General features: G+C 49.9%; 1 protein-coding gene across 1 annotated transcript in view; it reads left to right on the top strand.

The window, feature by feature from the left end:
- Positions 1-23,769, top strand: part of SLCO2B1 (solute carrier organic anion transporter family member 2B1) — a 71,586-nt gene extending 47,817 nt beyond the window's left edge. Inside the window, exons 8-15 of the mRNA XM_074147471.1 lie at positions 2,294-2,402; positions 10,327-10,491; positions 12,845-13,037; positions 13,814-13,973; positions 20,033-20,202; positions 21,632-21,696; positions 22,365-22,485; positions 23,204-23,769. Coding sequence (XP_074003572.1) covers positions 2,294-2,402; positions 10,327-10,491; positions 12,845-13,037; positions 13,814-13,973; positions 20,033-20,202; positions 21,632-21,696; positions 22,365-22,485; positions 23,204-23,378 — 1,158 coding nt within the window. The 3' untranslated portion in view covers positions 23,379-23,769. The remainder of the gene's footprint in view (positions 1-2,293; positions 2,403-10,326; positions 10,492-12,844; positions 13,038-13,813; positions 13,974-20,032; positions 20,203-21,631; positions 21,697-22,364; positions 22,486-23,203) is intronic.
- The last annotated feature ends 2,389 nt before the right edge of the window (positions 23,770-26,158 follow it).

Here is a 26,158-nt window from a genome sequence, read left to right as displayed (position 1 = left end):
TTTACATTTGAAAAATGTATTAAGCCCCGAGCTCTACCAATAAAAGCCATGAAAGGAGTTTTATTGCTGCTGCCTTGTAGCGGCGCTTCAAAAAGGGAATGTGGCATTGGCAGCGTGGGACATTTTGGCCTCTCCGATGTTTAATAATCCGTCTTGAGTTGAAAGGGAAAGAGATCATTTTAGCCTCTCCGGTTCTCCCTGTGAATTAAGAACATCTAATTTCTGGCGAATGAACTCGTTTGTCTGACTCATATTAAACTTGTGCCGAGAGCTGCAGCAGCGCCGTGGCTGAGCTGATGTTGGGATGTCGGAGCCGGGGCCGCTGGCTCTGTCCTGCTGGCTAAAAATATGCTGTGGTTTTCCATGAAAACCGCACTCCCGCTGAAGGCTTTCTGCTGTCACGCATGTAGAGTAGCACATCTCATCTAATTAATGCCTTCCTTTCCAGTGATTCCCCTAAATGCTGCAGAACAGGGGATGGGATGCACATCCAAGATATCCTCCCCTCCCTTGGCCTCCCGCTTGCCGATGGGATGTTGGACACTTGCCTTGGGTGTGCAGTCATCTAATGAGGTTGGGATCACAGAATCATGGAATGGTTTGGATTGGGAGGGACTCCAAAGACCATCCAGTTCCATCCAGGGACACCTCCCACCAGAGCAGGTTGCTCCAAGCCCCCTCCAACCTGGCCTTGAACCCCTCCAGGGATGGGGCAGCCACAGCTTCTCTGGGCAACCTGGGCCACACTCTCACCACCCTCACAGCAAAGTTCTTCCCCAGATCTCATCTCCATCTCCCCTCTTGCAGTGTCAAACCCTTCCCCCTCCTCCTATGGCTCCCCTCCCTCATCAAGAGTCCCTCCCCATCCCTCCTGATGGACCTGAGATGTTGGACTGGACCTTCCACTGTTCCTCTTCTACTAGCAGTGAGTGGTGGCAGCATGATGACACAGGTCCTGTGAGCACATGGATTAATGTCCTACAGAACTGTAAGCACCAGCTGAGGCTAAATTAAGCAGGGACACCTGGACCCATCTGATTTCCAGCTGCAGAATGTTTGTTTCCCTGAATAGAGAAGGAATAAAGAGGGGATCTGCAGGATCTCTCCTCTTCCATGGATTAGGAGTGGAAAGGATGTCATGGAATCATATCGAATGATAGAATGGTTTGGGTTGGAAGGGACCTTAAAGATCATGTTCCTTTCATACTGCTGCTATTCAGTGGGAAAGATGTGGCTAAAAAAAAAAATGTATTTTTTTAATTGAGTTTGGCTGAGGTTTCCAGGAGCAGAAGAGTGGGAAGGGACTGGGAAAGGTGAGGGGTCTGTGGCTGTCCTCTTGTCCCCCTGCTCCAGGTGGCTCTGGGTCAGCGCCTCTTGGCTTAGGAGGTGAAAAATATTTTGCCTCCATCCCAAACCCTATCTTTACCTGGACCTTTTCCTCCTGCATTTGCTGCTTGCTCTCCTTGCAGGGCAAAGGCACCTGCACAGATGCTTGTTATGGCACACATGGAGAATGCTCATCACAGAATGATATGGGGTTGGCAGGGACCTCTGGAGACCCACCCAGTCCAACCCCCTGCCAGAGCAGGTCCACCCAGAGCAGGTTGCACAGGAATGTGTCCAGGTTGGGTTTGAATCTCTCCAGAGAAGGAGACTCCACCACCTCTCTGGGCAGCCTCTTCCAGGGCTCTGCCACCCTCACAGGAAAGAAGTTCCTCTTCATGTTGAGATGGAATTTCCTCATCCTCCTTCCAAACCTGGTGTCCAAACCTGCTCTGGGTAGAGGTTTACCTGCATCCCTCCTTGGGTTCCTGTGCCTGCATCCCCCACTCGTAGGGCAAAATGGACCCTCTGGGGAAGAAAAGTATCTCCCCAAGGGTATCAATTTTTCCCAATGCAAAGTCCTGAATTTCCATATTCACGTGAGCTGAGCACACGGTGTGCTGTACCTGGGTAGCGTCCTGGCTCGATATTTATGAAGAGTGAGTCATTACTGTTGGGAAAGGCAGGGAAGCTGGCTCTTACCCCTGTAACACAGTGTGGATGCTCTCAGCCCCATCAGAAACACAACAATGTGGACACAGAGCAGCAGCCGAGGGTGGGAGGATGCTTCCTGGTGGTGGCTTCACATCCCACGCTGGACATGGACAGTGCTGGCCAAGCCCAGAAACGCTGCAAACTCCGTCTGCAGGAAGGTCGGGCTGCTGTCTGTCCTGACTTGGAAGAGAAAAAGGGAGTTAAGTGGTAACTTTGGCATGGTTGGTGCAGTGACAACCTCTCGTTCTGTCCCCAGGTGGTGAGTGGGAAGGAGAGTGACAGCAAGAAGAGGGAAGATGTGCTCAGCCAGCTCAGGTCGAGGTCTGAAGACGTCCAAAACCTCTCTCTAACCAAGTTCATCAAACGTAAGTGTGTGTCTCCCCTGTCTCCTGCTTGGATGGGGGTTCCTCTACTTGTACAAACATATGTCCTACCAATGGGCAATGCAAGGGGTTGCAAAGTTGGTAAGAAAAAGGGATGTTCCTCTTTGTGCTACCTCCTAGACAAGCCCTCAAGATGCAACTTAGATGAACTGTTTGGTTTAATTAGGTCTGCAGATCTCTTCTTGGTCTGCTCACAACAGATGCCACCACATCCAGACTACCCCCTCCATCTCATGCTGGTCAAAGCATCTGGGGTTGGTAGCTCTCATTGTTGTGTGGCTTTAGGGCTCTTCTGGGCAGTGGGAAACAGAGGCCAAAACCTCATCAGAGCCCAAAACCAGGCAGGAAAGAGGGGTTCAAGCTGTGAGCCTGGAGCAGAGCCATGGGAAGGTAAAGAGCTCCCCCACTTAGAGGGGTTTTGCAGTTTGGGTGCATCCAACTGCTCTCGCTCAGCTTCCAGGTCAGAGCAGGAACCAGACCCCCAGCAGCACTGGTGGCTCTTCATCCCTCAAAACCTCCTCAGCCCCCCTCTTTCAAGGCTGGTGACAATATCAGAGCCAGGCTGCCTTCCCTGTCCCACCGAGGATGGGCCGGCGCTGCTGGGGGCCAGGGTCTGAGCAATTAAAATCAGATGCATGTTTGTACAGGGTGATCTTGAGCTGGAAAATTAGCTTGTTTAGAAATGAAGAGGCTCTTTGTGCTGAAGGGAATCAGCTGGGCTTGCGGAGGTTACCGGTCAGGGTTGTGGGGTTGTTTTGGTTTTTTTTTTTTTGAAGGAAATAATCTGCACTTCGTCAATTACTTAAGAAAAGTGACCCTCTGAAGTCAATCCATGTCAGCTTCCTCCATATTTCCTGAATATCATCCCTTGAATTTATTGGAAGTTCTCTGTTTTATTAAGGTCAGCGCGGGGCAGGCACAGCCAGATGAGCGTGGGCAGGTTTTCATTCCGCTGGTTGTACCATTTGCTCGCTGGCCCTAATGCTAAACTAGTGGAGCGATTTGGGGGGGTTTATTTCCCTGCTGACCTTGATGCCCCGTCGTTTAGAAAACCCAGGTGATGGGAGCCATTGCGTGGGAACAGATTTATAGCTCTCAGATGGGATTTTCACACCGACGCTCTGCTCTTTGCCTCTGGGGAAAAAAAAAAAAAAAAAAAAAAGAATAAAAATTATCTCCCTGCTCCTGGGTGAAGAGAGAAGGAAATATCTTACCTCTGCTCGAGCTGCAGGTTTGGCTCGGGGCTGGCATCAGGGTTGCTGTTGTCAGGGCTGCAGGACCAGTGCTAATAAACTCTTTATGTCTGAGGGTTTATCCCCTAAAGCCCAGTTCTCAAAAAAATAAAAGAAGTGTCTGTATTTTTTGTCAGAAGAGCAATCTTGCTGAAATCTCTGGGATTTCTCATACAAAACTGTTTTTAGAGCCAGAATCCAGATGGTAGCTGGTGTGTGGTGGTGTAGATGGGGACAATTTGAGTGAAGTCTGAAGACTTTAGGGCTAGTGTACCTGTGGGTCACTGGAAAGAGAATTTTACCTCCCAATTCGTAACTCCTCTGCTTATTTTGTTTCTTCTTTCTGTCACCGAGCATTTTTTCCTCTCTATTTTTACTGTTCTGCTCTATATGATAACAGCGTCTGGATATTTTCCAGCCTGAATCACCTTGGATTTTATACCTTCTGTTGCTTCAAAAGAGAGACAGAACGAAACACGTGTGATGGAGAAATGCTGTAGGACAGTCTGGTCCCTGTACCACGTTCATAGTGAGCCCTTTTTACATCACAACCCTGTACAAAAGGATGACCTGACTCCTGGGGTCCTGCTTTGCTGGTCTCAGCAGGCTGGAACTGGTGGGGTTGTCCTGTGAGATCTTTGAGACGTACCTCCTTGGTTTTTCTGGTTGTATCTGGCACCTCTGGACGTGGCATGGGGAGCAGGACCCCACTCTGCAGAAAGGCAGGAGATGGGCAGTGCCGATCCACCGGCAGAAACAACAAAAACCAGATTCCTATAACATCTTACAAGAGAAACAGCAACCTGTAGGTTAATTCAGTCTTATGCTCACAGTTTTCTCAGCTTGTAAAAAATATATCAGTTTTATGGGCAACTCTAATGCTGGAGGTGGCTATTGGCAAGAAGTGGATTGGGCCTTATCTGCTCCATTGAGGGGAGTTTTTACAGATGGTCCCCTTCCCAGAGCTGCCTGGTACTTTGGTGCTGTCCCTGGGACAGCTGCCCAAAGCCGATGGCTATGGGTCCCTTGTTCACTGATGACTATGGGTCCTCTGTTCAGGGTGGGATGAAGGTTGCTGATGGCTACGGGTTCCCTATTTGGAGTGGGATGAAGGTCACTGATGACTATGGATCCCCTGTTTGGAGTGGGATGAAGGTTGCTGATGACTATTGGTCCTCTGTTTGGAGTGGGATGAAGGTTGCTGATGACTATGGATCCCCTGTTTGGAGTGGGATGAAGGTTGCTGAAGACTATGGGTCCTCTGTTTGGAGTGGGATGAAGGTTGCTGATGACTATGGATCCCCTGTTAGGGGTGGGATGAAGGTTGCTGATGACTATAGGTCCCCTGTTCTGTGGGGGATGAAGGAAAGCATTAGGGTGCCAGCAGGGATTGGATCAAACAAGGACCATACAAGATCTCAGTTTTTTCCTGTGATATTTCAGTCCTGTTCCTCCCGCATCCCTCATAAGACCAAGTCCTCCCAAGGACCAAGTCCTCCCAACCACCAAGGTTGGGGTGTTTGAATGCCTCAAGAAGGTTGTAGAATTATAGAATTGTTTAGGTTGGAAAAGACCTTCAAGATCATAAAGTCCAACCATAAACCTAACACTGCCAGGTCCACCTCTAAACCATGTCCCTAAGTGCCACATCTACAAATGGCCCTGGAGATCAGGGCTGGGCTTTGTTATTTGGCTCATCTGCAGGTCTTCATCCACTTTCAGTTGGAAAGGACTTTGTACCATTGGCCTTGGGTCTGCCCAGACAATATCCTTGGAGTTGGAGTGAGTTGAATCGACATTAGGAGTTGGCTCATTGCTGGTGTTAAAGTGTTTCGCAAAAACAAAAAGTATTTTCAAATGTGTTTTTGACCTCATACTTTTACTTGGGCCACCCATGCGGGATGGCTGCAAACCCAACCTGGGACCAGGAACGTTTACGCAGGGAGGAAGACCCATGTCCTGTTAGAATTGTCCCTTTGCCTGTCACCTGGAGGGACCAGGGATGGGTTTCCCTCATGGGTGGATCCCTCAACATCTGGCCCAAGCCTGGGGAAACTCCAGGTGAGAAAGACGCTATCTCTTTAGGCTGTGATTCAGAAAAGTGCTTGAGGCTGCTCCTTGAGCAGAAGACGACTGAAGAGTGCCTTTAATGGTTCATAATTTTCCTAAGGGCTTGGCAGAGGCAAGCCTTAAATTACTAAGCTAACCTGGAGGAGAAAGAAGCTCAGAAATGCTGTTTAGTCACTTATTTCAGCTTAAATGATGCAAAATGAAGCATGATTATGGAGAAGGAAATGCATTTTGTCATTTGTTCTGTTGCTTCAGTGCACATGGAGATAACTGAGAGCAAAATAAGGCTTGCGGGAATTTTTGCCATTTCCTTTATTGGGAACAGAAAGAGGATGGGTTAGAGCCCATCCCATGAGGTGCTTCAGGTTTTTTCATTCCTCTGGAAGCCACCAGGCTTTAAACCTTTCTGGGGCAAGGTGTGATGGGCAGAGAGTGGTTTGCAAAAGTCCTGGGAATTCTGCCTCAAGGACAGGAAGAGCTTTTCCCTCCACAATCAGCGAAAACAGGATGGAGCTGTGTACAGGATAAATACTCAGGCAAAGCACTGGGGACGTTTCCAAACAATGAGGTCAATTGCCCAAGGAGGGAGCAGGCTCCGCGCGCCCAAGTTATTCAAAAATATGAAAGTCAGAGCACTTTGGGGGAACGATCTTGGCTGCAGCACAGATGTTCTGCCAGATGTTGGGTCGCACCCTGCTCCTCGCATTCGCAAAGGGCTCCTTTTTGCGGGCATCGGACATGCTGTCAGTAATCAAGAAAGTAGGATTTTAAGAAGGACATGGACCTGTTGGAGCGGGGCCAGCAGAGGGCCATGAAAATGATCAGAGGGATGGAGCCCCTCTGCGGTGAGGACAGGCTGAGAGAGTTGGGGGGGTTCAGCCTGGAGAAGAGAAGGCTCCGGGGAGACCTTATAGCAGCCTTCCAGTCCCTGAACGGGCTCCAGGAAAGCTGGGGAGGGACTCTTGGTGAGGGAGGGGAGCCATAGGAGGAGGGGAAGGGTTTGAGACTGAAAGAGGGGAGATGGAGATGAGATGTGGGGAAGAACTTCTTTGCTGTGAGGGTGGTGAGAGCCTGGCCCAGGTTGCCCCGAGAAGCTGTGGCTGCCCCATCCCTGGAGGGGTTCAAGGCCAGGTTGGAGGGGGCTTTGGGCAACCTGGTCTAGTGGGAGGTGTCCCTGCCCAAGACAGAGGGTTGAAACTGGATGATCTTTAAGGTCCCTTCCAACTCTAACCATTCTATGATGATTTAGCTAGCCCAAGTCATTTCTATTGGTAATTTCGAGGCTTCACTTGAAAACACCTGGGAGGATGTGCAGCTTCTGTTGCACGTACTGGGAATCAATCCATGATCTTCAAAGCAGTTAAAACACCGGGCTTACAACTTGTTTGTTTCTCTATGGTGCCTAAAAATGGCTTCAAGGATATTTGTTATCATTATTTTAAAGTTTCCACTTGCTGTTAGTATCTACTCAGCTTCCTCCCTGGAGCTATAGGGAAGATTGAATTAGTAATGAGATGGTGATCGTGAAGGACGGCAATCTTGCTGCCTCCCACCATGACGTGGGAGCCCTGCTCGCTGTCGGAGCTTTACAGCTCTGATCTGGGGTGGCAGAGGTGGTGAAGTTTGACTGAAAAGACCGAAGGACTCTAGGGAAAAGAAGTCTTTTTGGTGGAAGATTCCCGCTACCTCCCACAAAAGGCTGGTTTAGGTCTCAGGCGATCTTCCAGCAAGTAAGATGAGGTTTCATATTTGCAATACGTCTGAGATATTCCAGTATGTAAACTGGGCAGTGATTTGCTTCAAAAAATAAGACTCTGTTGATACTTAAGAGCAAAACCTTCTCACTTCTTTGGGGTTCACCTTGGTCTGCCTAGCGCAGAGATGCCATGGCAGCTCACTCCCTCTCTGGTGGGCTCCCAACCTCCCAGCTCTCCAGCTTGTCAGCATTTCAGGGTCCTTGAACGTGCTGGGGGCTGGAACTAGATAATCTTTAAGGTCCCTTCCAACCCAAACCATTCTATGACCCTCTCCAGTGCCCTGAGTTTGCTGCTCCCCAAGGTCTGTAGCTACTTGCCTACCCTCCGAAAGCAGAGTGCTGAGCTGGAGAGGCCACGCTCCCATGAACGAGAGCTTTGCCTTTATCTGCGGGGCACCCCCTAGCATCCATAGGGAGACCTTTGCTCTTCCCTTAACTTTTTAGGACAGTTTAGCCAAATACACAGCTTGGGGCCACTCCCAGACAAACACCAGAAAGTTCTCCCCGCTGCCGCCTCCCAGCGCCTCTGGGCTGGAGCAGATAGAGAGATTGTCCCACTTGTTTGTGAGCTGCTAAGAATTAACGCCATTAATTTACGGCAGGCCCTGGCATTAATCCCCCTCTGTTAATTCCTTATCTCTGCTTCAGCATATTGACTTTCAGAGGCCTCATCTGGGAAACTCATCATCTGTTTGTGCGGAGGCTGCCCTTACGAGCGCCCTTTGCTTGCCTGCTGCGGAGCCGGGCGAAGAGCACGGGGTAGGGGGGGGAAAGGCAATGGTTTGTGGGGGGAGAAAAGGCTTGAGCAGAAAAGCGGCTTTTTGGGATGTGCAGGAAGGAGAAATCACTCCGGGCTGGAGAACTGCAGCCTCCCAGCTGGGGGATGTCAGCATCAGGCACCCCGGGTTCCCGCGGCGCTGGGAGGCGAGGGCAGATGTCTCTGCTGAACAGGCTGAAGATCTCTTCTCCTCAAAGCAGTGAGGGTGCAGGCACGGGGGAGTTTGCTGGAGTGTTTCTTGCCCGTCATCCAAAAATACATTTTTATGCTAGAAACAAAAAGGACACCGAAATTGCAACTGCAGCAAACGAATAAATTAACTTTTAATGACTTCCCAGCTACTTTTGGATTTGCTTGAGCGGAAGCCCTGCCAGAAAGCTCCAGGGAAAGGAACCGAGGCCGTGTGTGTTTGTAGCAGCCCCTGTAAGGACTCGCTGCAGCCCTCAGTCCATGGGTGGTGGGGGAAAGACAGGCAGGTTTCCATGTCAGCTGGGGCTGAAAAACTATCACAGAGCCACCTGCATTTCTCCTAAAGCATCATAAGACCCTGGTAGCTCAGAGCTCGGCAGGAGGTATCACTGCAGAAAGGGGCAGATTTGTCCTCTGCATTAGCATTGAGTAGAACCAATAGAATCATGGAAGGGTTTGGGTGGGAAGGGACCTTGAAGATCATCCAGTCCCACCCCCTGCCATGGGCAAGGACACCTCCCACCAGACCACGTTGTCCAAGCCCCCTCCAACCTGGCCTTGAACCCCTCCAGGGATGGGGCAGCCACAGCTTCTCTGGGCACCCTGGGCCAGGCTCTCACCACCCTCACAGCAAAGAAGTTCTTCCCCACATCTCATCTCCATCTCCCCTCTTTCAGTGTCAAACCCTTCCCCCTCCTCCTATGGCTCCCCTCCCTCATCAAGAGTCCCTCCCCAGCTTTCCTGGAGCCCCTCGCTTTAGGGACTGGAAGGCTGCTATAAGGTCTCCCCGGAGCCTTCTCTTCTCCAGGCTGAACCCCCCCAACTCTCTCTGCCTGTCCTCATAGCAGAGGGGCTCCAGCCCTCCCAACATCTCTGTGGCTTCCTCTGGCCCCGCTCCAACAGGTCCATGTCCTTCTCCTGTTGGTGGCCCCTGACGCGCGGAAACAAACCTTACAACTCGCAGAGAGTTATAAAGCAGGTATGTTTATTGCAGCGCTGGGTGCAAGGGGGATTTCTCCGCCAAACTTGCACACCGGTTTGTGAAGCAAGCGTCCATTTATGGTGAAAAGCATACATATTCATTAAGGTTATTATAATTAAAGGCGTTACTATTCTAATTATTTCTAAGAACTCATTATCAAAAATCTCCTCCCCTGTCCTGACCAGATGGACACCTTTCCCAGACAGTTAGGTTCCTCCTCAGCACCTCCTTAACATGCAGCTGTTCCCGCTATCTTATACACAAGGCCATTTCTTTATCTTGGAATGCTGGGGCCCCGGGCTTTTGTTCTTTCCCAGACTGTAATACATCCGCACTAACAACCTGTAACCGTTCGTTTTCTGAATCACCCCAGAGCTGGAGGCAGCCCTGGGGGGTGTCTCCCCAGAGCGGAGCAGAGGGGCAGAATCCCCCCCCTCGCCCTGCTGGCCACGCTGCTGGGGATGCAGCCCAGGATGGGGTTGGCTTTCTGGGCTGCCAGCGCACGTTGCTGGCTCATGTTGATCTTCTCATCCAGCAGCACCCCCAAGTCCTTCTCCTCAGGGCTGCTCTCAATCCCATCTCAATGTTCAGGGTTGCTTGAGCCCATTAACCAAGCGTTGATGTGAGATATCAGGTGTTTAATTTTTGCAATATCCTGATGGTTCATCTTGACTTCTTAATGCCCAAATGGTCACACAATAAAGCCTTGAAATGGTAAACCCTGAAAACACACTTTCTGCCCTTTTCCAAATGAAATGTTTAGAAGAGCTCACCACTCCTAAAGAGTTAATTCTGCACAAAAAAAATATAGGAAAATTCAAGGTTTTACCACTTTCCATAGCTTAATATTTTGCTGTACACCGCCCCTGTATGCAACAGGTTTCCCTTTTGCCTTTCAGATTTTCCTCTGGTCCTGTTGAGGAACCTGCGTCACCCCGTCTTCCTGCTGGTGGTGTTGGCTCAGGTCAACCTCTCTGCCATGGTTGCTGGTTTAGCAACATTCATGGGGAAGTTCCTGGAGAGACAGTTCTCCCTCACGGCGTCCTTGGCCAACATGATCATTGGTGAGTGCTGCTGTCAAGGCTTGCCAGCTTTTGAGGAGCTCTTATAAAATAATCTAGAGATTACTAAGAAGCACATCTTTCTCTGGAACTGCCAGGCTTCTTCCATTACCTACAGACAGACAAGAAGGCCAGTGACATCCTGGGGGGCATCAGGAAAAGCGTGGCCAGCAGGTGGAGGGAGGTCATCCTCCCCCTTTGCTCTGCCCTGGGGAGGCCCCATCTGAAGTACTGGGACCAGTTCTGGGCTCCCCAACTCAAGAAGGACAGGGAACTGCTCGAGGGGGTACAGCAGAGGACCACAAAGATGATGAAGGAACTAGAATATGTGTCTTATGAGGGAAGGCTGAGGGACTTGGGTCTTCTTAGTCTGGAGAAGAGAAGACTGAGGGGGGATCTGATCAACACCTATAAATACTTCAAGGGTGGGTGTCAGGAGGATGGGGCCAGTCTTTATCCAGTGGTGTCCAGCGACAGGACAAGAGGAAATGGGCACAAACTTGAACATAAGAAGTTCCATCTAAACATGAGGAGGAACTTCTTTCCTCTGAGGGTGGCAGAGCCCTGGAAGAGGCTGCCCAGAGAGGTGGTGGAATCTCCTTCTCCGGAGATGTTCAAAACCCCACCTGGACACATTCCTGTTTTTTTTTTTTTTGTTTTTTTTTTTTACTGTTGGTTGGACTCGATGATCTCTGAGGTCCCTTCCAACCACTACGATTCTGATTCTGATTCTGATTCTGATTCTGATTCTGTGCAACCTGCTCTGGGTGACCCTGCTTTGGCAGGGAGTTGGACTGGGTGGTCTCCAGAGGTCCCTTCCAACCCCATATGATTCTGTGATTCTGTGACATGGCACCAGGTCCTTGCTCATACAATTTCTCAGCCACTATCTACCTTCATAAAACCACAGAATGGTTTGGGTTAGAAGGGACCTTAAAGATCAAGTTCCAAGCCCCCTTCCTTCCTTTACATTGCAGCCAGAGCTTCCTAGATAGAATATAACCTTTTAAGACCTGGAGAAATGTTTATTATCTAAAGCTATTCACTATAATCAAGGAGAGGACACCAACTCATCGCATTAAGGGAGCAAAGAAACATCAGATATGAATTGTGCACATTTCTGTAGCAGGGATTACTTTACATCGATCATGGGGTTAAGGGTCTTTGAAAAAGTAGATAGTCAATAAAATTAAAACCTGCAGAAATCCATGCATGCATTTTGAAGAGGCTTTGCATCAAGAGGCCAGTTCAGGCTGGTGTACTGATCGTGCCTAAACTCTTAAAAATGTTTGCTGTCATCAGACTAATTGCTCGTAATGGTTGGGGTAATTGCTTGCTGCTGGTATTGTTAGGAAGGAAGGGAATAAGCATTAAGCAGGATATGTGCTCGTGAGATTAGACTCTTTTTGCTTGCATTGTAATATCCAGAACGTCCTGTCCGGGGCTACGCAATCTTCTCATGGTAATAAAAATACAAATAATAAAGCCCTGCTCTTATAATCAGCTCAAAGATCTAGACACAAAAGTATTTAAAATATATCTTTGAACAAAGAGCGTGCATCCTCAGGGAAGTCCTCTGAAGTCTGCAGCAAATAAATCAGAAAAAAAGTGAGCAGAGCAGACTGACAAAGCCCAGAAAACCAGGCTAAATACAGGCGGAAAGGTTAAATGCCGAAGCAGTGGTGTCCTCCACCGATGCGCCCTGCTGAGTCGTTCCCAGGCTTGATTTACCCGCTCTGTTAAAGACGTGCACCATATTTCTTCTCCAAATTTATCTAGGTTTTGTTCCCAGCTACTGAATCTTGCTTTGCCTTTTTCTGCTGGGTCAAAAAGCTTTCTGTAGTTGGAAATCCCTTCCTTGTGTGGGTGTTTATGGGCTAAAAGCAACCTCCCTGTTGGTTTTTTGTTGAATTAAACAGATTGCACTTCTCTGGTGTCCCATTGGAAAAGTGGGTTTTGCAAAATGCTAAGTCTGTCATGGAAACCTTCAGTTTTATGATGATGGGCACATTACTGTATTATGCAGAAATTAAATAGCCTCTCCAAGTTTACTTGATATTTTCCCCTGTCTCCACTGAAAAATCACATTTGCTGAGTGAAGCATAGCTTTTCACTGGCCTCTGCATCTTCCACGCATGGATACGTAACACGGCCAGTTTGCTGTGAGATCCTGCTGTTTTCGCAAAACTCCTCTTTCTTAGCATTATTTCACCAGCCCCAACAAAAACCTGGGTCCCCTCCAGATCACCAACACTGAAAAATAGGAACCCAAAGACAAATCCTCTGGCCCTTCGCTATAACGAAGGGACTCAATACGGCTCAGAGGATGGAAAACCAAGGACCTGCCTTTCCCCAGGTGCTGTGAACATCCCTGGGGCGATGGTGGGGATCGTGATGGGCGGTGCCATCCTGAAGCGGTTCCAGATGTCCCTGAGGCAATGCAGTGCCATGTGCGTCCTCGGCATGTTCCTCTGCCTGCTCCTGGCTTTCCCCCTCCTCTTCCTCGGCTGCCCCACGCAGAAGGTCGCGGGCATTACCTACAGCGAGAGGTACTGACAGCTCCAGCTAAACTGGGCACGGGTGGGTCATGCCCAGGGCTGTGGGTACCCCCCATCCCCAGCTGCACTCCTCAGGGTGGAATCGGGTGGGAATTTAACAGAATACCCAGATATGGGTTTATTCCCCCATGAGAAACAGTTAACAGTGACAGAATAAGGCAAGAAAACAATGCTTTGGTGCATAAACACTGAATATGCTGTGCCCTTATTCCTTCTAACTTCATGTGAAACCCGAAGTGAACACATTTTTGGCACAAACAGCAGGAGATTAAACTTGTGTCTTGGAAAGTGCAGTATGTTACTCACAGGCAAATAATTTGGGCAGAGGCCAAGACCTGGGATCACACCTTCAAAGCTGTGGCTGCTTCCTTACGCAGCTGAACGCTACCTTGTCTTCCCTCAAGGCTTGGTCCAAGTTTCTGTAAATTCACATGTTCTGCATCCTGTGGTCTGGGTGGAAGCTGGTACAAGCCCTCAGCAGGAACCTCACCACCTCCCACAGCGTGGTGTTGCTTTACCCCAAGACCCCACGTCTGGGGCCAAATACGAAGGAAGTGGGTGACTCCCTTCACCATTTGTGGTCGGGATGCTTTGCCCAGGGGGGTTATAGTGGAATTTTTTTGGGTCCTCTCTTCCATATGGGGAAGGTTTTGTTAAGCAATAAAGTATTTCTTTACTAATCTCAATATACGTGATGTATATTTTCTATATGAGATGCATATTAATGATGCTCAATAGCATGTATTGATATTTTCTTCCTGTCCTAGCTCTGAATTTGGACACCATGCCTTAGAGTGTAACCTCCAGTGTAACTGCCCTGAGAAAGCCTACAACCCCATCTGTGGCTCCAACAATATTGAATACATCTCACCCTGCTCCGCCGGCTGCAGAGTTGTAAATATCAACGCAGACAACAACTCGGTCCTGGTGAGTCATTCCCACCACGCTAGTGTCCTGGCTTGGGGGTGGCTAATGAGGGATGACCAATGCAGCGCTCAAGTCTGGCAATTAGGTTGTCTGGTGCTCATTAGTGTCAGACAAGCTCTGCATGACCCTGTGGGATGAGCAAGGGAAGGTTGAGAATGTCCCAGGAAAACCCCTTGTAGGTGGAAAGTAGGACTGGGGCAGTGACCGTCCCCCTGGACTGGGCACTGATGAGGCCCCACCTTGAGTGCTGGGTCCATTTTGGACTTCTCACTACAAAAAAGACATTGAGGGGCTGGAGTGTGTCCAGAGAAGGGCAATGGAGCTGGTGATGGGTCTGGAGCACAAGTCTTGTGAGGAGTGGCTGAGGGAGCTGGGGATGTTCAGCTTGGAGAAAAGGAGGCTGAGGGGAGACCTTCTCGCTCTCTACAACTCCCTGAAAGGAGGGTGTAGCCGGGGGGAGGTCGGTCTCTTCTCCCAAGGAACAGGCCATGGGACAAGAGGAAACAGCCTCAAGTTGTGCCAGGGGAGATTCAGATTGGATATTAGGAACAATTTCTTCCTGGAAAGGGTTGTGAAGCCTTGGCAGAGGCTGCTCAGGGAAGTGATGGAATCATCATCCCTGGAGGTAATTAAAAGCCGGTCAGACATGGTGCTGAGGGACACAGGTTAGTGGTGGTTTTGGTCAGTGTTAGGTTTGAAGCTTGAGTTTGTGGAGCAAAACCTGACCTGGGGTGGAGCAGTGGATGGGGAAGGACACCTTGACATCCTAAAAGGTTGGATACCTTGAAGGTTTCTGCTTGCTGCCTTGGCCAAGAACCTGTACTGGCAAGGCCTATGTTATACTGGCAAGGGCTGAGGGACACCACAGAATCATAGAATCAATCGTAGAATGGTCAAGGTTGGAAGGCATCATCAAGTCCAACCATCAACCCAACACTGACAAAACCCACCACTAACCCATGTCCCTCAGCACCACGTCTGCCAGGCTTTTAAATTCTATGATTCTATGACCAGAGGGACTTGGTGGTTCTATGACCAGAGGATATGTGCTGGCCAAGCCACGCCTGAAGGGATGATTGACCCATGCACACAGCAGTGACATTTAGCAGATCTTTGCTGCATGCTCTGGTAGGGCTTCCTTAGAGTGATGTTATTCCACCTTTCAGCCTGCAGATTTACAGGTTAAAATGTCATGATCCAGTTGCAGAGTGCGTCCTCTCCATAAATACCGGTTGTGAAGCCAAGTATGTGCATGAGAGGATAATTTAGTGGGAGAGTCACGATGTGGGGGGTAGAGAAATGGGTTTTTCTCCTGGCTTTGCCTTGATTTGCAGACCTGGCAGGGTTATTTTGCTTCCCTGCACTTCTCTCTCCTCTGCTACTCTCTTCCTGACACCAAAACCCCAATAGGGCTGAGTTTTCACAGTACAAATTGTCTGTTGGGTCTCCAGGCAATGAGTTCAACAAATAAACAGTAAGGAAATCTTTGCCAATTCAAATACCTATCTGAACCACAGAAAAATGCTCACAATCCATATAGGGCGAGTAGTTTTTCTCTGTGTTCTTGGCACAGGATATAATGGCAGCATGGGACTGCCTGGGCACTTTTTAGGAGCATTTTGTTAATTAACACCGCTTCATTTTAATAACAATTATGTTTTCTGCCAGAGCTTAGTCCCCAGTGTGCTTTTCCACATCCCCATGCCTGCCTTTTACACAACAGATCCTTTTTAACTGCTTCTTCCTCCTCAAAGATGCCTGAAGCCCTTTGAGATCCTGGGGTCTGGAATGTGACCCGCTCCTGCATTCATTATACGTATAATTATGTGTAGCCACACGCTACAACAGAATCAGGGCTCCCTTGGTGGTGCCGTGCAGATGCTACACAGTAAAGCCAGCATTAGCTCTTTTTTTTTTTTCTTTTTCTCAGCGCTGAGATAATTTGCTGAATCTTCTTTCCCTCTATTGATGCATCTTGACCCAATTTAAGTTGTGTGAGAGGTTCTTCTGCAGAGGGACGGTATCTCCATATGTTGTTGTAAATGTCCAGCCACGTGCCAGCACGCAGTGGCCAGGGCAGGTTGCAGCTCCCTGTGATGAGGGAGCTTATGGCACACAGGGATGTGGTTGCAGATGTTGAGCTCTGGTCCTTTATCATGCAGGACGAGGAGCTGAGCTCAGCAAACTCAGTCCCTCTCTGGTTTTGGGTATTCCATGTAGAGGGGAAGGGAAGGGAAGGGAAGGGAAGGGAAGGGAAGGGAAGGGAAGGGAAGGGAAGGGAAGGGAAGGGAAGGGAAGGGAAGGGAAGGGAAGGGAAGGGAAGGGAAGGGAAGGGAAGGGAAGGGAAGGGAAGGGAAGGGAAGGGAAGGGAAGGGAAGGGAAGGGAAGGGAAGGGAAGAAGGGAAAAGACAAGAAAAAAAGAAAGGAAGAAAGAAAGGAAAAAGGAAAGGAAGAAAGAAAGGAAAAAGGAAAGGAAAAAAAAGAAGAGATGATTGCATTTTACGACATTCCTCCAGCTCTTGCTTTCTCTGCTATATCACCCTTTTCTTACCGCTTCTGCCATCTCTTTGCCAGTGCAGAGACCTGTGACACTCATTGTCTACTGCTCTCCATGTCCCAAACACCTGGGTTTGGAGAAACCCTCCCAGTGTGCAGAAAAACCTAGTTTTGTGCTCAGCTTTGCTGCGGCCCTTCCAGAGGAGGCTCGCACAGTGCAAGATCGGCTTTTTTCATTTAAACCTCTTGTATAATGAAAGCCATTTCCTTTTTACATCGCCTTATGTCCCCAAATTTCATGGGCAACATCAAACTTGGCCCCAAGAGCAGGACCTTGCAGTGACAACCTTTTAGTGCTTTGCTATTTGTTCAGGTCCAGTGTGACCTGCTGAAGTAGGTAGCCAAGGGGGATCCCCCAGGACTGCAGGAATCTCCGTGCCATGGGGCTCCTGGGCTTCTGAGCCCAGCTCTGCTCTCATCATGCACAGCCACAGGTGGGACCAGGGACAACAACCCTCTGCTGCCAAGTGGGATGGATCTGCGCTGATCAACAGACACCTCAAAATTTGGGGTACTGGGAGGTCCCAACTGGGGAAAATCATAGAATCATAGAATGGTTTGGGTGGGAAGGGACCTTAAAATCCTGCCAGTCCCACCCCTTGCCCAGGGCAGGGACACCTCCCACCAGACCAGGTTGCTCCAAGCCCCCTCCAACCTGGCCTTGAACCCCTCCAGGGATGAGGCAGCCACAGCTTCTCTGGGCAACCTGGGCCAGGCTCTCACCACCCTCACAGCAAAGAAGTTCTTCCCCACATCTCATCTCAATCTTCCCTCTTTCAGTGTCAAACCCTTCCCCCTCCTCCTATGGCTCCTTTCCCTCATCAAGAGTCCCTCCCCAGCTTTCTTGGACCCCCCCCCCTTTATGGACTGGAAGGGGCTTGAAGGTCTCCGCAGAGCCTTCTCTTCTCCAGGCTGAACCCCCCCAACTCTCTCAGCCTGTCCTCCCAGCAGAGGAGCTCCAGCCCTCCCAGCATCTCCGTGGCCTCCTCTGGCCCCGCTCCAACAGGTCCATGTCTCTCCTGTGCTGAGGCCCCAGAGCTGGAGGCAGCACTGAGTGGGGGGGTCTCCCCAGAGTGGAGCAGAGGGGAAGAATTGAAAAACTAGAAAAAAGACAACATCAAGCAACGTTTGATACAAGCAGCTTTCTCTCCGAAGAAAACAATTGTTAAAAGGCACTGTTGGGGATGTTCGATGCTCAGCCCTGAGAAACCCTGGCCGTGTGTCATTCAGCTGCCCGTCCCTGCCTGGAAACCACAGCCCCGGTCTCAGGGCTGCTCTCGGTTATTGTCCTCTCTCCACTGCTCTGGGTGGTTTTCCCCATCCCCGGTGCCACGTCAACCTCATGACGCTACTGCCCAGACAAAGCATCTCATGGAGACAGGCCACTGGTGGCTTTGTGGCTTGTCCCCACTGCTCAGGGGGTTTTGCAGCTGGGGTCATGCTTCCTGCTCTAAAATCCTCCAAGGTTTCAAATGAAAGGGGCAGAGCCTGGTCTTGTGCCTCCATCACATGCATTTCCAGCCCTTTGTCTCCATTTGGCTTTGAGCGAGTCTCCTAAATAACGTGGCTCCAGTTCTCTGCAAAAGGCGGCAGTCGCACAGATCGCACAAGTTTTAATTTATCTAATTGCATTTTCATTAACTGCTTTGGCCTGAATTCATCTCAGCTATCGTAGGCACTTATCTGTGGAGGGGATGGATCATCCTCTGGAGACCCACCTCTCTCTCCACGACTGTGGAAGGAGCCCAGATGATGAGTTTGGTTTAGTTTGTTTCAGATGGCTGGAGAAGATAAACCCCAGTGTTAATTTGAAATATTAAATCTGCTTTCCTAGAGGTGGGAGGAGGGATTGTGTCCCTTTTGATCCCAAATCTTCCCCTGTGCTCTCAGCCAGGAGCAGTTCCTCATGGGTCTTTTTCATGGGCATTGGCCATGCCACTTCCCCAGGCAGCGAGGTGGGAATGGGGACTTGGGAGACCCTGGGGTGCCCTTGCCTCTGGATCACTCTTCCGCAATATGCCATGAAATGCTGTGAATCTGTCCCCTCCGGCAGCAATAAGATCATGCTCATTTTATTTAAAGGTCTCTTCCAAAAAAATGAGGTTTTCTTGAAAAAAAAAGAGAGAGTTGTGAATAAAATTTGGAGAAAAGTAAAAAAAAAATCCATATTCCTCACCCTGGGGCATCATTCCATTGCTAACGTTGAGCTGGTTATTTATGAGCCTCTCTCAAAGGTGAAGTTTTGCATTTTCCCTTAGCAAGTGTTTTCTGATTTAATACTCCCCCGAGCTTGGGTGCTGGCGTTGATTGCCAGCTCTGCTCCAGACGTGGATGAAGGGTCTCACAGCAGGAGACAAGCTGGGTACAGGTGATGGAGCCCAGGCTGCTCCCCTGGTGATTTCCTCCAAAACACAGGCCAGTAAGCTTACAGCAGGCTTGAATTGGCTGGAGGTGAGATTTTTTTCCATGCCAAGAGTCCAGATTTGTGCAGGATGCCAAAGCGTTCAGCTGGCAAATGATGACACTGAAATAAGCCTGTGCATAAGTATCTTCAATGCACAACAGGCATGAAACACAATACTGGAGCACAAGTCTTGTGAGGAGCTGCTGAGGGAGCTGGGGGTGTTCAGCCTGGGGAAAAGGAGGCTGAGGGGAGACCTTCTCACTCTCTCCAACTCCCTGAAAGGAGGGTGTAGCCAGGGGGGGTCGGTCTCTTCTCCCAAGGAACAGGCCATGGGACAAGAGGAAACGGCCTCAAGTTGCTCCAGGGGACGCTTAGGATGGAGCTTGGGAACAATTTCTTCCTGGAAAGGGTTGTCAAACCTTGGCAGAGGCTGCCCAGGGCAGTGGTGGAGTCGCCATCCCTGGAGGGATTTCAAAGCCGGGCAGATGTGGTGCTGAGGGACATGGGTCAGTGGTGGGTTTGTCAGTGTTGGGTTCATGGTTGGACCCAATGATCTCAAAGGTCCCTTCCAACCTCGACCGTTCTGGGATTCTATTCTATGATTCTGTGGAAGCATGAGCATAGAAGGGTTGCTACAAGGCGTAGAAAGGCATTTCTGGGGCTCCCATCAGCAAGGAATAGACCCATACATGGGTTGGAAGAACTTCCAGGGTCCTGTGGAAACATAGAGAGATGAGCCAAGGTACTATGATGGTCCCAGCATCTCCATCAGCTGTGGATGCTCTCCTATGTGACATTCTAACGATGCCCGTGGGACCTGGTGAGACTGGGACCTCTTTTCAGAGACAGTAGCACATTGAAGGCTGGAAGTAGGGATGGGAAAATGTGTTTCCTCATCCACTCAGTCTGTTATCCCCAGCCAGCTTCATTCTATGTGTTTCTTTCCCCCCCCTCCCCACTCCCTGAAGTGTTGAGTGATAATTACTGCTAATTATTTACAGACAAAACCTAAATACCTTCCTTCCCTGTGACAGCTGGCAGCTATCCCTGGTATCTCCACAGCCTTGAGCAGCCTCTGGGTTTTGTCTCCTCTTTGCAGAACTACACCGACTGCAGCTGCATCTCTGAAAACGGACTGGCGGGGTCTGCCAAGCCTGGGACCTGCGGCACCGGCTGCTCCCACCTCTTCCTGCCCTTTGTGGTCCTGTCCTGCCTGGTGGGGATCCTCGCCAGCACGTCCCACACGCCGTCCTTCATGCTCATCCTCAGGTGAGCGGACGCGGGTTGGCCATGGTCTAGGTGCAGCCTCTAAACACGGCAGGAAAGGCATCCAGGGGTTGGGTTTGGGGAACTAAGGGGTGTCCTTGAATTGGGGAGGAAGGTTTTCTCCAGCTGAGGGACTGGAGGGTTAAATCACCCCTATATTGCACCTCATGCCCAGTTCCTTTTGCTTGTTACAGTGCTTTTACATGGTTTGGGACATTTTTGTGCAGGGAATGGAGAATGGGTCTTCCCTACTCTTGTCATTTGGCAGTGCGTGCGGCTGTCTATCTTCTAGGCTATGTCTGGCTCGGGAGGAGGCTGTGCTTTGCTAGCAAAGACCTGGCATGTCTGGACAGGGCAGAAACATTGAGCATCTCCAGTCTCAAATGAGGGAATAGAGACCTTCAGGACTTTCTCTTGAAGACCCTGCACTAACAGAACTCCTGCTGTCCTAAGTCTGTACAGGGAAACAAGGGCTTTCCCCAGATCAAGGTCAGGTTAGGGATGCTCTTCCTTTCAGGAAGAAATTTTTCTCTCAGAGTGCTGAGACCCTGGCCCAGGTTGCCCAGAGAAGCTGTGACTGCCCAATGCCTGGAGGGGTTCAAGGCCAGGTTGGAGGGGGCTTGGAGCAGCCTGGTCTGGTGGGAGGTGTCCCTGCCCATGGCAGGGCGGTTGGAACTAGATGGTCTTCAAGGTCCCTTCACACCCAAACCATTCTGTGATTCTATGATGATTCTGTGGTTGAAGCACTCCAAACAGTTACTTTTTAGGGAAAAGCTGCGGTTAAAACTTGTTTTTGCTTTGACTCCCAGGCATTATTAAATCACCTTTTATGCCCTGAGTGAGCTGTGTGTACACCAGGCAGACAGAGAGGAAAGGGAAGCCGAGTCCCCTGAGGGGTGCGGACCTGGAGGTCCTCGGCCACCCAGTCTTCTCCCATGTGTGACCCTGGCAGGAACCACAGCCTGAAATATTTATTTTTGAAAACCGGGGGTACCACCAAAATATACACTGGTGCATCCCACCTCAAGAAAAGCCACTTCCTCAATGGGTAAATCGCTTTTCTCTTTCAGTTACAAAAAGCATCCCTTGTGTTGTTCATGTTCGGCAGAGCCAGAGGTTATATTTGTTTCTCTTTGTGTTTTACTCATATGAATGTTTCAAATTAATGAGAAAATATTTACCTGAGCTCCGCCCCATCTCTTATGGAATTTGGTGGGTTTTTCAGACCAAGAAAAGGTTGTGGTATGTTTCTAGCCCTAATGAATGAAATTTCATCATCTTTGCTGACGTAAACAGGAGCTGCCTGGGGTCCTTGGTGGTTGGGTTGGAACTTTTTGGGTGAGGTGCCCTAAGGCTTCACGCGATGCCAGGGAGGGAAACATCCATCTTTGAGGGAATGCCAGAGGGCAAACTTTTCCATTTTGTTTTTCAGGAGCATCCAGCCTGAAGACAAATCGTTTGCGGTGGGGATACAGTTCATGCTGCTGAGAGTTTTAGGTAAATTAAAACGTGTTGAAAATACTGTCCTGGAGAAATCATGGCAGCTCTTGGGGATTTGTGGGGCTTTCATCTCTGAAGTGCTGTTTATTCAGAGTTTCAGACTGTCCCAAGCCAGGGAAAGATGCTGCCTTGCAGGGTTTGGGGGCTGCACATGGTGGGGAGGGGACAAGATATCTCCATGGGGGTACTTCTAAATAAAATGCAGGGGACAGGGAATAAGTTTAGGTCCAGAAGAGCAGACCTTGGCTCTGTGTAGGTACTCCCACATTCTCCTCCAGTGTATCAGGGTGGCTGCAAACCATGTCCTGTGATCCCACGAGTTATTTTTCCTATGGTGGAAATTCACATTCACCTGGAGGGCCCCAGAACGTGCCATTGCAGTTGTGGGAAGGAGGGGGCGTGAAGGAGGTGAGCATCATTGCTGGCATGAGCGATGGTCCCTTATCAAAGAGCAATGAGAAAGAAGGACCTTCTTGCATCTTGGTGGGGTGCAAACACACAACCAGCCCTTGGTGTGCTCTGCAGGACCAGGGGCTTCATGGGCGAAGAAAACCATCCCCAGCCACTTTCCACCCTAAGACACGGGAAAGTAACCAGGGTTGGGTCTCTCTGGGAAGAGGTGCTCCCGTAACATAACAAAGCCCCCTCTGACCCTCTGCTTCCAGCATGGATGCCAGGGCCCGTTCTGTACGGCAGCGCCATCGACACAACCTGCATCCTCTGGGAGAAGAAGTGCGACAGGAAGGCGGCCTGCAGATACTACGACAATAACCTCTTCAGGCAAAGGTAGGGAGGGGCAGAGGGAAACCCAGGGTGAACGTGCCATCAGGCCACCTCTGACATGGGATAAGTTGTTGTATATGTCATGGCAAGCCAGCAGGGACACTGGCATCCCCCTGGCCAGTGCTATCTCCCAGAAGTGCTCAGAAATGGTTTGGAAGGAAGTCATCAGCACATGCCAAGGACCATGCTAACTTGATGCTATAAGACCACAGAGGTCCACTTCTAGAAGCCCTCCCTGCATTATAGTGAGAGTAATCCTTCACTGGAACAACCTCCACACGGACCTGCTGAAGTCCCCATTGCTGGAGGATTTCAAGATGCAAGTGAGCAAAGTGCTAGATAACCTCATCTAGGTTCCCTTTCCCATGAAAGGTTGGACGAGATGATGTTCTGAGGTCCCTTCCAACCTGGGCTGTTCTATTACACTGTGATTACTTATTTCATGAGCATAGAAACAAGCAGCTTGTCCTGACACCTTCTCCGTGGAGGTAAGGCAGCAGCAGGGGTGACCCCAGCCTCAGAGCTGCCTGTGAGGTGGTGCAGGGTCCGTGCAGGGTCCATGCAGGGTGCCTTGTACCCTGGGGTTCATCTTCCAACAGAAGAGTCCAGCTCGACACACAGAGGACACCAAATCCGTCCTTGTGTTCAGTACCTGCTAGGTGCCTGGGGACACTGGATGTTGGTGCTTGGTGTCCTGATTTCTTGTGTTTCCACACCACAGGTATCTTGGTCTCCAGTTTTTCTTTGAGGTGGGCGCTTTTCTGTGCTTCGTGACCGTGTATGTGATTCTCCGGCGGCAGGAGAGGGAAGCCAGTAACGCAGCAGAGACAAAGGCAGACCCAGAGAAGGAGAAACTGGCAGGAAACTCCATAAAGAGCCCAGAATCCAAAGTGTGATGCCAAGAATGTGAATTGCGATCCGTGTCCAGGGAGGTGAAGCCATGTGAATCACCCCACGCTTCAACTGTGAAGGATGGATGCTTGGAGAGAGCGAGGATGGAGCGGCTTCCTCATCTTCTGGGTGGGATGTACTGCCACAGGAGTCTGCCCATACATTGTTCTACACCTGCCATCTCCACCTCAGTGGTGCAACTTGCTCCTTCGCATGGATTAGCCCACACACATTAACCTTGGGACACTGCAGTCTTCTGGATTTATGTCCTCCAAAGCATTTGTTCCTGCTGACAGTGCTGGTGGTGCCAGCACTGAGCGCTAACCATATAGCAGAAGAGTTTTGTGGGTTTTTTTTAAATAAATCATTTTTAAGAATTGGTTTTGTACTAAACCCATACATCTTCATGAATGATGGTCTGTCCTTGCCCCCAAAATGTCAGTTGTGCTTGTTCCTTTTGCTCTCTTGGTGTTAGATGGTCTCTGTTCCTTGAAGGCTTCATTCACCTCCCCCTGACACTGATGGGAGTTTTGTCCCAGGCTGTGGACCGTTGCAAAGACCAACTCATATGTGTCACCCAGCTACTGTGTAGATGCTGCTTTGGCAGCTAGGGGCAGGGATGAGGATTTGGGGAGGGGAAGACAGAAGGACAGGCTGAAAGAGTTGGGGGGCGGGTTCAGCCTGGAGAAGAGAAGGCTCTGGGAAGACCTTCAAGCCCCTTCCAGTCCCTAAAAGACTCCAGCTTTCCCTCCAGCTGGAAAAAGGAAAGTTGGGGAGGAACTCTTGATGAGGGAGGGGAGCCATAGGAGGGGGAAGGGTTTGAGACTGAAGGAGGGGAGATTTAGGTGAGATGTGGGGAAGAACTGCTTTGCTGTGAGGGTGGTGAGAGCCTGGCCCAGGTTGCCCAGAGAAGCTGTGGCTGCCCCATCCCTGGAGGGGTTCAAGGCCGGGTTGGAGGGGGCTTGGAGCAACCTGGTCTGGTGGGAGGTGTCCCTACCCAGGACAGGGGGCGTGGAACTGGACAGTCTTTAAGGTCCCTTCCAACCCAACCCATTCTATGCTTCTATGATTTTATACCAAAAGGAACCTCAGGTCCAGCACAGGAGAGAAACACTGATACCCACAGACTTGCAGAGCTTTGGCAGCATGGTCACGTTTTGCACAAATAATAATAATAGTAGTCCTTTTTTTTTTGCATTATCAGTACTCATCACAGGAGCTTACTGAAGCGTGTAAGTGTTAAGGCTCCTTCCTGTTTTTCAGCTTGAGAAAGGCAGAAATTTTCCCAGGGAGCCAGAACCACAAAGGGAGGTGGAAGCCAATCCTCTTGCAGACTGGGCAGAGCTTGTGGCTAAGCCATTTGACCACAGAGCCAGCCAGCCTTGCTGTGCTCCCTGAAGGGGTTACTGTCAGATGCAGCAGCTGTAATTATGGGGTGAAAGTCAAGTCTGGTGTTATTTTGGTGCAGCTGCCTCTGTTTTCTGCGTTATTCCCATCTCAGGGCTCCTTTCCACCCAAGCACAAATTGTGTTGCTGGTCTCATACCACCAGTGTACAACTACAGGCCATTGGGTAACTTGTCATTTTTGGCTCCGGGATGGAATCCTGTAGAGAAACCAAAACATCTAAGTTCAGCCCAAATATGCAGAAGAGAAAACACAGGGGGAGAAATTCATTAACTCCCCAAGCTCTGGCAAATAGTCCCATGGTAAAGTCTGGGGTGTGCAGAAAAGTGCGGTGGTGGAGGGCGGAGAGGCCAGTGGTTAAGTGGCCAGTTTAGATATTTCACCAGACTGTTTGCCCAGCCATTTTGAGAGACCCAGTTAACGTACTTCATAGTGAGAGACTAATTTTATTTTATTTTTTTAGCGTTGGGGTTTTTTGTTGCATATGTTTTTTTGCAGTGCCTTTTGTTGATTGAGGAGATGGTTAAGAGAGTCCACAGCCCTGTTCACAGGTGTCTACATACAGAAGTGACTTCTGGTTTAAAAGAAGGTGGTAGAAGACAAAAGTGAACGTGGATGCTGAGGAGATGTAGGTGGACCCATTCAAGGAAGGATGAGTAGCTTATGCTCACCAGGAACATCAGAAAGCCAAATCCATGGGAGCTTTACACTATTGTCAAGTTTTCAAGCCATGACTAGGTAGCATCTGTTTCTAAACCAGACTAGGAATAGGAAGGAGGTTCTTTGGACAGGAGTAGGGAAGAGATGGGCCAAGATGTTCACAGCGGTCCCTCCAGCTCTTGGCAGCCCATGGATTTGTGGCCTCTTCGCCGCATCCGGCGGAGAAGAAGGTTCTTTCCCGGCTAAACACAAGCCCTCAGCTTGCAGACGGTTTCCTGCATTGTTCAGCGCAACCTCGAGTCGCTTCAGGGTACTTTCCAAACCACAACAAACTAATAGCAACACAATTCCTTTTGTATGGCGTGAAAAGTCAAGAGCTGCAATGCCCTTTGCCAGGAATACCCCTGGATGGGGTTGCAGAAGGACTTTATAAAGTCAGAAAGGCTGCACCTCCTTACCATGAGGACAGTTGACTTCGGATGGGGGCCAGACCATGCTCGAGCACCAGCTCAGCCAGGCTGGTGGCCATGGCACAAGTCCGAGGAGTCCTGGACTCTTGGTTTTGGTCTGTCAGCACGATCCTTCTGCAAAATTGCTGCCAACCCTTTGCTCGTCCTGTGCTGGGTGGATCTGGGCAGCAATGGGGACAGGCTCAAGGGGTAGCCGTGCTCTTGCAAAGCAGACAGCGTAGCACCAGACTTCTCCTGCTAGAAATCGGA

The sequence above is a fragment of the Numenius arquata genome, chromosome 1 (assembly GCF_964106895.1).
Source record: "Numenius arquata chromosome 1, bNumArq3.hap1.1, whole genome shotgun sequence".
Taxonomy (NCBI): domain Eukaryota; kingdom Metazoa; phylum Chordata; class Aves; order Charadriiformes; family Scolopacidae; genus Numenius; species Numenius arquata.
The sequence above is the reverse complement of the archived record's forward strand: the minus strand, read 5'-3'. Positions and strand labels throughout refer to the sequence as shown.